Source organism: Hylobates moloch, unplaced genomic scaffold, assembly GCF_009828535.3.
Source record: "Hylobates moloch isolate HMO894 unplaced genomic scaffold, HMol_V3 SCAFFOLD_12, whole genome shotgun sequence".
NCBI lineage: Eukaryota > Metazoa > Chordata > Mammalia > Primates > Hylobatidae > Hylobates > Hylobates moloch.
Window position 1 is genome coordinate 12,499,828 of NW_026652287.1, and position 10,119 is coordinate 12,509,946.

The window sequence follows — 10,119 nt, forward strand, 5'->3', positions numbered from 1 at the left end:
CCCTGGCCAGCTGAGGCTGGTGGTGTGGGGGACCAGAGGCCTCGGCTTTCGTGCCGCGGTGGGCACCTGGGTCCGGGACGGAGGGCAGGTCGGGCGGGCCCGGGCCCCAGAGGGTAGGGCGCTCCTGGGAAGCAGCAGGCCCGGCTCGGCTGCGGCAGGGTGTCTTTGTGTCTGAGCGCCGAGCATTAGAGCTCGCACTAATCTGATCCAGCAGCTGTGATTGGAGGCCGCCTGCCCCCGGGGCCGGCGTTGCCATGGCAACCGGGCCCCAGGAGAAGCCGTCAGCGGCCGCGTCTTTTGTTCGGGCCTAAATCGGCGTTGGCATGTGAAACCGGCCCGGGGAGGCCAGGGGGAGCCGGAGAATAGGCTGCCAGGGAGCGAGGGGGACAGCCGGGAATGCCAAGGGCCCCGCGGCGGGGGGCCCCCCGCCCGGATTGAGGGGCCGCCGCCGAGGGGGGAACAATGGTCAGCCGCCATGGCTGCCACTCAGGCTTAGCGGCCGCCGAACTTGGCGGCTTGGCTCCCACTGGTCAGCAGGCCTCGGCCGCCTCCCCTCCCCCCGCCCGATCGCCCCTGCCCTCGGGTTCCCATGGAGACCAAAGCCTATTAAGGACACTGGGCCGGGAGCTTCCCTCCCCTCAGCTGGCCCCAGGAGGGGACACCGGTGGGGGTAACCTGGACCCCCAGCCATCTTCCTTGCCCCCTGCCCTGGCCTCAACCCCACCGTCCCACTAGGGGCCTCTCCAGCCAAGGCCCAGGTTGAAGGGTGCAGTGGGGCCAGGGATGGTGGCCTTCCTTGCAGGGTTGGGTGGAGGAAGGTGTGAAAAGTTGTGGATTTGGGCTGAATCCATTTGTGGGTCAGGCAAGGACTCCGAGCTGTAGGATTGGGGGGAGGGTGTGGCTGGTTCGTTCATTCATTCATTCATTCATTCAAAAAATGATTGAGCTCCAGTCAAGGTGCTCAACAGGATGGTGGTCATGGCCCTAAATGACACAGACGCTGTCCTCATGCAACCTTCAAGCCAGTAGTATCTGGCTGCTCTTTCCCCAGCTTTGCCACATACCCCCCGTGTAACTATGGGCAAGTCCCTCCCTTGTAAAGATAACAATAATAGCTATTATTTATTAGGCACTTACTGTATCCCGGGTGCTGTGAGTTAAGAGTGTTACATGCACTATCTCACTAAATCCTCTCATAGCCAGGCTCGGTGGTGCACACCTGCAGTCCCAGCTACCAAGGAGGGTGAGATGGGAGGATTGCTTGAGCCTGGGAGTTCAAGACTAGCCTAGGCAATATAGCGAGAACCCTTTTCAAAAAAAAAAAAAAAGGTGTCTTTCATTTAACTTCAACCTGTGAGATAGACACTGTTATGCCTATTTCACAGATGAGGAACCAAAAGCCAGAGAAACATCAAGTCACCTGCCCAAGGTTACCCAACCAGCAAATGCAGGATCCAGGATTCCAACTCAGGCCCGTCCTACCCAAAGCCTGTGCTTTGATCACAATCCTTCTTTCTGAGTTTCTGTTTTTCATTGGTTAAGTGAGGGGTGGGGAAGATGTGCTGAACCTGAAATGATTGTCCCATTCGGGTGGTCCAGCTGATTTGGGATTGGGACTCAGAGTGGGTCCATAGGATGGGAGTGAGAGTGCCACTCTGCTGCATGGGCCCCAGTACAGGCAGCTCTTTGAGAAGAGAGATGTCATGAGATTCTCCAGGGACCTTGTTGCCTCCTAGCTCAGTGGGGTCCTGGTTCTCCCAGAGGGAGTCAGAGGCCCACTGTAGCTTGATGCCTAAGGAGAGCTGAAGGATCACTGTAGTTCAGGGTCTTTAATGAGGCAGGGGAGGGCCTTTAGAAGGTGGATGATGGGGTCGGGCATGGTGGCTCACGCCTGTAATCCCAGCACTTTGGGAGGCTGAGGCAGGTGGATCACTTGAGGCCAGGAGTTCGAGACCAGCCTGGCCAACATGGTGAAACCCCGTCTCTACTAAAATACAAAAATTAGCCAGGAGTGGTGGCATGCACCTGTAATCCCAGCTACTCGGGAGGCTGAGGCAGGAGAATTGCTTAAACCTGGGAGGCAGGGGCTGCAGTTAGCTGAGATCTCGCCACAGAACTCCAGCCTGGGTGACAGAGTGAGACTCTGTCTCCAAAAAAAAGAAGGTGGTGGATGATGGGCCTGGAAGTAGAGGGGAGGAGAGTAGGGAAGAGGCTGGTTTCCCATGGCTTGATGGCTTGAGAAAAGTTTTGTGTGTGTGTGTGTGTTTTTTTTAATCCTTTGGATGTCTGGTCATTTGGGGGAGGGTTGGGGCCTGGAGTAGGATTGGGTTGGGTATCAGAGGCAGCCCCTGATTTATATACCAAAGGTGACTCAGACCTTAGCTAAGAAAGAGGGCATGGAGGAGGCACCAGATGCAGACAAAAGAAAGGTGGCACCAAGGCCTTTGGTGACCGTATCTCCAAGGGGTACCTAGAGGAAGTAACAAGAGTGGACTAGGGTCCAAGAGAGGATGGATGATGTAGATCCTCCCATTCCCCAGTCTCCTTCCCCTCCCCCAGTCAGTGGGAGGCAAAGCAGCCCAGGCACTGAACTCTACTTGCTTTAATTACAGCCTCTAGCAAAAGGAAACCTCAATTAGAGGAAAAGATCTGTAGCCAGAGAGGGGAGTCCAGTCTGGTTGCTGTCCTCCTGGCCTTTTACAGAAAGGGATGAGGCTTTTGCTTCCCCATCTCGTCATTTTCCTCCCTCCCATATTTCCTTCTCTAGTATCTTCTCTGTGCCTCCCCAGCTTGGTCAAGGTCTTGCTGTGTGATCTTGGGCAGGCAACTTCACCTCTCTGAGCCTATTTTCTTATCTACACCATGGGGATCTTACCATGCAGGGAATGTTGGGAGGACGATGGAGCTTAATAAATGCAGGCTGGTCCACTGAGATGATGGTGATTGAAAAGGGTTTTCAGTGGGGTTGCAGAAGGAAAGTTGTCCCCTGTGCAGGGAGCAGGCTGAAGGTCAAGCCTGGAGTGGGCAAGAGGGCAGTGGGTTGCCAGAGCCCCTGTTCCTTGGTGGTAGTGGGTTCCGCTGGTATCTGCTGGGTCCTCCATGGCGGGCTGTGTTTCAGGTGGACGACGCCATGCTGATGTTTGACAAAACCACCAACCGGCACCGAGGTGAGTGTGGCCCCCTCCCCCTTCCCAGGCTGGGCCCCGTGGTCAGCCAGGGGGCTGCAGGTCACAGCTGCCCTTTCATCTCACCTCCTGACATCCTATCCCCCAGGATCTGCGTCCTCTCCCAGGCCTGGCCTTACAGAAGGCTTTTGTCCCACCATTTCCTGTGCTAGAAACTTGCCGAATTGCAGACACACGAGAGGAACAGAGGAGTACCCACCCCTCCCAGTCCCCGCAACCCACTGAGCCTGCTACTCCCACCCTAGTGGTGTCTGCCTCTGCCCGGGCTTACCTTGTCCCTGGTAACCAGAGCTTAGGCCAGGCCGCCCAGGGTCAGGCTGACTCCATAGCCCCAGGCAGTCACCTCCTGCCCAGCCCCCAGCCCCATTGCCTCTGAACCTGTGATAGTCTGGGCCACACTGTGTGTGTGTGTGCCACCTGGCTGTTTTTCTCCTGAGGGCCTTACCTTCTGAGAAATCCCTTTCCAGCCCCTGGGGCACACCCAGGAGGAGATGGGGTTGTTTCTCCAGTTGTTTCAGGACTTTTAGTCTATTTTGGGAGTGGGGTATGTGCTCTGTGTGTGTGTGTGTGTGTGTGTATTTGTATCTGTGCAAAAGGGGGTATCTGTGCCTAAATATCTGTTTGTATCTGGTATGTCAGGGTAACTGCACGTGTAGAGCAGCCCTGAGAGTCTGTGTGATACGGAGGTATCTAGGTGTGTGCATGCGTGAATGTGTGTGTGTCTATGTACATTTGTATGTTTGGACATGTATACCTTTGTGTAAGTTTAAATGAGTGTGCATGTGTATTCCTTCTTCCCTCTTTGGAAAACACCTGAGGACTAGAAAAAGCATGTGGAGTGTATTCTCATCACAGCTCTACCACTTTCTAACTTGCTGTGTGACCTTGGGCAAGTTACTTCACTTATCTGAGCCTTATTTTCCTCATCTGTAATCTGGGACTTGAAACCCTGTCTCAGTGGATAGTTCAGAGGATTCCAGGCTGTGAGCAGAGCCTTTCATTAACTCTCACTCGCCAGAGAGAGAGGAGCGGGAATATTGGTATGACCTGGGGTTGAGTTTTGACCCTGCGCTCTGGTTCTGACCTTGCCTTTATCCTTTGTCCAACCTCTAGGGTTCGGGTTTGTCACGTTTGAGAGTGAGGACATCGTGGAGAAAGTGTGTGAAATTCATTTTCATGAAATCAACAACAAAATGGTGAGTTGGGGCCGGGCGCGATGGCTCACGTCCGTAAGCCCAGCACTTTAGGGAAGGCTGAGGTGGGCAGATTATGTGAGATCAGGAGTTCAAGACCAGACTGGCCAACACAGTGAAACCCTGTCTTTACTAAAAATACAAAAATTAGCCAGGCGTGGTGGTGCGTGCCTGTAATCCCAGCTACTCGGGAGGCTGAGGCAGGAGAATCGCTTGAACCCGGGAGGTGAAGGTTGCAGTGAGCTGAGATTGTGCCACTGCACTCCAGCCTGGGCAACAGAGTGAGTGAGACTCCGTCTCAAACAAAACAAAACAAAAACGAAAACAAAAACAAAAAAAAATGGTGAGTTGGGATTGGATGGAGCGCAGGCACAGAGAAGACGGGCTCCTTGTGGGGCCTGCCAGGGAAGCTCTGAGGTTCTAAAGGCAGGCAGAGGGGCTTCGAGTGAGTGGAGGCAGAGCCAGTTCTTCCAACCCCTGAAAACCTAGACAGGGAGGCAGTGTCACATGGTAGTTAATCGGGCAGATGACCTCCCTTCTCTGAGCCTCAGTTTCCACATCTGTCAAATGGGACTGGAAAAGCTCCTCCATCATAGTATTGGTGTAAGCATTCATCGAACGATGGCATGCAAAGCCGTTTACACACTCCCCAGCACATAATAAGTGCTCCATCAGTGGTAACCATGAAATTGTTTTCAGCTGGACAGTGAAATTAATAAAATTAATAAAGAGGCTTTCCAGGGAACAAGAGGGCTAATGACTCTAGCTCTGTGGGAAAGACTAACCGCCAGGTCTCATTGCAGGTGGAATGTAAGAAAGCTCAGCCAAAGGAGGTGATGTCGCCGACGGGCTCAGCCCGGGGGAGGTCTCGAGTCATGCCCTACGGCATGGACGCCTTCATGCTGGGCATCGGCATGCTGGGTATGCGCGAACCTGCGCCTGCAGCTTCTTTCTGCCGGAACTGCTCCCAGGGCTAGCAGGGGCTGTGTGGGTGTTGCACCTCCTCTGTGGTCTGCCCTCCTCCTGTCTGAGTCATTGGGCAGGAGTGGGGACTAGGGATCCGTCAGGTCTGGCAGTCCTACCCAAGGTGGGGTGGTTTGGTTGGGGGGTGCTGCCCTCTGGTGGTAGCCAGCAGAAAGGTCCAACCATATTCATTGGTCCTGTCAATCTGTCCACTCTCTCGTCCATCCATCCCTCCATCTGTCCATTCCTCCATCCATTCATCCATCCAGTACACAGTTATTGAGCAACTCTATATGTCAGACATTATGCCAGGACTGCAACAATGACTTTCTTTGGAGCTTTACAATCTGGCAGGAAAAACAAGTAAGAAGATAGATTTCAGATGCAGAAGTGTAGGGTGCCGAGGGAGTGTGGTCACGGGGAACTTGACCATGACTTGGAGAAGTGAGAAAAGAAGTTACATTTGAGTCTGCGGGTGGAGTAGGAGCCAGTGATGGGGAGGCTGGAGAGACGGGAAGGGGAAAAGTGTTCCAGGCAGAGGGAACAGCATTTGCAAAGGCCCAAAGGCCTTTGGAGGGGCAAAAGGAAGGCTGCCTGGTCTTATTCATTCAAGTAATATTTATTGAGCAACTTCTGAGAAGCGGAACCTACTCTCATGGGGCTCTCCTTCAAGTTGGAGACAGAGTAAAGGGGCACTGCCACTACAGAGTGACTGGAGGCTGTGGGAGGCCCAAGGAGGCACCTAAACCCACCTGGAGGTTGGGGAGACTTCCTGGAGGAGGTGAAGGCTGCCATGAGCCTTGAAAGCTGAGCAGGAGTCAGCTGTGCTTTGGGTCCAAGACTGAGGGTGGTAAATCTGAGTTTGGCCCCCAGGAAGCTCATAGGCTCCCTGGGTAGATGAGATGTGTACACACAGAAAGAGAACAGTACAAGGGGGTCTTTATGCCAGGCATGGGGGAGTGGCACACAGAGAGGTACTCTGGGAATTCAGAGGAGGGGGCACGGCATGGGCTAGAGGGTCAGAAGTCAGGGAGGCGAGCAGCCTCCAAACAGGGCACAGTCTTCCTTGAAGCTTTTCTTTTTTCTTTAACATGTTATTTGGAAGTAATCCCAAACTCAGAGGAGCTGCAAAAATAAAACAGTACAAAGAACATCCCTATGCCCTGTTATCAGATTCACCTGTTCTTAACAGTTTGCCCCATTTTGCTTGATCAGTTTTACTCTATGTGTATATATGTGCGTGTATGTGTGTTTGCAAATATGTATGTACACATGTATACACACAGACTTGTGATTTTTCACTGAATCATTTGAGGGTTAGTTACATGCATCGTGGCCCTTTACCCTTTGATGCTTCCTAAGATTAGGGATATTCTTTCACGTAACCACAGTTTAGTTATCAACTTCCTAAGTTTATAATTGATACAATATTTTTATCTAATCTACTTTCTATTTTCCAATTTTATCAATTGACCCAATAATGCTCTTTTTTTTTTTTTTTTTTGGTAGAGACAAGGTCTCACTATGTTGCCCAGCTGGTCTCGAACTCCTGGCCTCAAGCAATCCTCTCACCTTAGGCTCCCAAAGTGTTGTGGTGGTAGGCATGAGCCACCGTGCCCAGCCAGACCCAGTACTGCTCTTTATAGAATATTTTTGTCCTTCAGAACAAGATCCAGGCTAGAATCAGGTATTGTAGTTAGTTGTCCTGTCTCTTTCACCTTGTTTTATTTAGAACATTGAGAAAGTTTTCTTCTAAGGTGATTCATGAGCTGTTTTCACCCTTCATTTAAAAGGTAGAAAAAGAGGTTAGGCGCCTTGGCTCATGCCTGTAATCCCAGCACTTTGGGAGGCTGAGGCAGGTGGATCACCTGAGGTCGGGAGTTCGAGACCAGCCTGACTAACATGGAGAAACCCTATCTCTACTAAAAATACAAAATTAGCTGGGGGTGGTGGCACATGCCTGTAATCCCAGCTCCTTGGGAGGCTTAGGCAGGAGAATCGCTTGAACCCGGGAGGCAGAGGTTGCAGTGAGCCAAGATCGCGCCATTGCACTCCAGCCTGTGGAACAAGAGCAAACTCCATCTCAAAAAAAAAAAAAAGGGCCGGGCGCGGTGGCTCACGCTTGTAATCCCAGCACTTTGGGAGGCCGAGGCGGGCGGATCACGAGGTCAGGAGATCGAGACCACGGTGAAACCCCGTCTCTACTAAAAAATACAAAAAATTAGCCGGGCGTGGTGGCGGGCGCCTGTAGTCCCAGCTACTCGGAGAGGCTGAGGCAGGAGAATGGCGTGAACCCGGGAGACGGAGCTTGCAGTGAGCCGAGATTGCGCCACTGCACTCCAGCCTGGGCGACAGAGCGAGACTCCGTCTCAAAAAAAAAAAAAAAAAGTGGGAAAAGAAAGAAATTATCTAACAAATAGTGAGATCGGTGGTTAAGAGGTTTGGAGCCAGTCAGATCTGAATTTTAATCTTAATCACACCATTATTGCTAACTATTTGATTTTTCTTTGAGAAGACAGAAAATCAGCACTTAAAGAAATCATGAGTACTTTCTGGCCAGGTGTGGTGGCTCAGGCTTGTAATTCCAGACCAAGGCAGGAGGATCACTTGAGGCTAGGAGTTCGAGACCAGCCTGGGCAACATAGCAAGACCCCCATCTCTAAAAAAAAATTTAAAAATTAGCCAGGTATAGTAGCACACACCTTGTAGTCACAGCTACTGGGGAGGCTGAGGCAGGAGAATCACTTGAGCCCAGAAGTTTGAGGTTGCAGTGACCTATGATTGTACCACTGTGCACTCCAGCCTGGGCAAAAGAGCAAGGTCCTGTCTCTAAAAAAGAAAAAAGAAGCCGGGCGCGGTGGCTCAAGCCTGTAATCCCAGCACTTTGGGAGGCTGAGGCGGGCGGATCACGAGGTCAGGAGATCGAGACCATCCTGGCTAACACGGTGAAACTCCGTCTCTACTAAAAACACAAAAAATTAGCCGGGCATGTTGGCGGGCGCCTGTATTCCCAGCTACTCGGGAGGCTGAGGCAGGAGAATGGCGTGAACCCAGGAGGTGGAGGTTGCGGTGAGCCGAGATCGCGCCACTGCACTCCAGCCTGGGGGACAGAGAAAGACTCCGTCTCAAAAAAAAAAAAAAAAAAAATCATGATATAAGTTCAGATAATGATCATCAGTACTAAGAAAAGCCAAGGTGACATGATAGAAATTGTAGCTGCTGGGAAGGAGGATGCCTATGGGAAGATGTTTCGGAGTCTTGCACAATGAGAGGGACTCAGGCATGCAGTCATCTGGAAAGAGTGCTCCAGACAAAGGCACCACCATGTGCAAAGGCCCTGAGGTGGGAATGAGCTTGGCAAAGCTGAAAAACAGCAAGGAAGCCAGTGTGACTGGAGCAGAGGGACGGAGGGGCAGCATGCAGGAGATGAGGACAGGAGGGAAGCAGGAGCCAGAGCTCAAAGAGCATTGGATTATTCTCAGCCAAAAAGTGTCACCTTTCAGAGCCTCAGTTTCCTGTCTGTAAAATGGGGCACCTAACAGTACCTACCTCTAAGGCGAGTTTAACGGGATAATAGTGTGCAGTGTGCTCAGCACAGGGCTTGGTATGAAGAAGGTATTTGGAGGGTATAGCCATTATTCATGATAAAGGAAGGTGAGGGGACATGAGTGGCTCAGTTCCTTCTCCATCATCAGGATCCACCCTGTGGATGAGATATCTGACACTGCCCCCTTGCCCCATCAGGTTACCCTGGTTTCCAAGCCACAACCTACGCCAGCCGGAGTTATACAGGCCTCGCCCCTGGCTACACCTACCAGTTCCCCGGTAAGTCCTGCTTGGTATCCCTCTGCTGCCAGCATGCCCCTGGTTCCCGGGCAGTCTGACTTCTCAGGGTGGTGTCTAGGGGTGCATGGCTGGGGGTCTGCTTGCTGGAGGCTTGGAAGGAAGGGCATGTCTGAGGAAAGAGGGCCTCTCCCCACCCATCCCCCCAAACCCCTCCCCAGAAGCTGGGGACAGGGGCTCCCAGCGTGGCCCTGCATGGCACTGTTTTCTCCCAGGCCATCCTCTGCCTGCCTCCTGCCTGTCTTTCCTCCCCACCCGACTCCAGGGTTGCCACTTCCACCAGAGAGGGCATTGGGCTTGTAGTGGGGGCCTCTCCGAGGGCCATTGTTGGTTACATCATCACGGACACCTATAACAGCCAGGCTCTAGGCTGAGCTCTTTCAAGTCCAGATAAGGTATTATGCTGAGAGCCTAAATGCTGAAAACCAATTGAAAAGCATTATCATTACCATGCTCATTTATAAGCCAACATAAAGATAACACTAGACCTGAAAGTCAATGTCAGGAAGCCCAGCAAAGTTCTGGACTTCCCATGATGACTATTCAATGCAGTTTTCTTTGAAATAAGAAATACCAAACTTTTGCAAGGCTATTTATTTATTTATTTACTTGGAGGGTCTTATGTATTTGGAGGGCCCCTAAGCACTTACATCCTCTGCCCCAGGGCTGTTCAGCTTGGAGAACTTTGTGTATGGGACGTTGCCTAATTCTCTCAATAATCTCATGGGGGAAGGATGCTTATCCTCATTTTAGAGATGAGGACATAGGCTCAGAGAGGAAGAATGACAAGCTAAGATGAGCCAACTAGGAAGTGGCAGAGCTGGGACTTGAACCCAAGCTTGACCTACCTATTCTAGGGCCGTCACTTTTCATCAAGCTGCCTCCCCCACAACACACACACACACACACACACACACACACACACACACACACAC

General features: G+C 52.0%; 1 protein-coding gene across 5 annotated transcripts in view; it reads left to right on the forward strand.

The window, feature by feature from the left end:
* The window catches only part of MSI1 (musashi RNA binding protein 1), a 28,585-nt gene that overhangs the window by 7,344 nt on the left and 11,122 nt on the right, over nucleotides 1–10,119 (forward strand). For 4 of the 5 annotated variants that reach the window (XM_032168528.2, XM_032168527.2, XM_032168526.2 and 1 more), the window contains exons 7-10: nucleotides 3,119–3,167; nucleotides 4,299–4,381; nucleotides 5,182–5,299; nucleotides 9,086–9,166. In XM_032168528.2, coding sequence (XP_032024419.1) covers nucleotides 3,119–3,167; nucleotides 4,299–4,381; nucleotides 5,182–5,299; nucleotides 9,086–9,166 — 331 coding nt within the window. The remainder of the gene's footprint in view (nucleotides 1–3,118; nucleotides 3,168–4,298; nucleotides 4,382–5,181; nucleotides 5,300–9,085; nucleotides 9,167–10,119) is intronic. The other variant, XR_009208909.1, reaches the window with a different exon arrangement.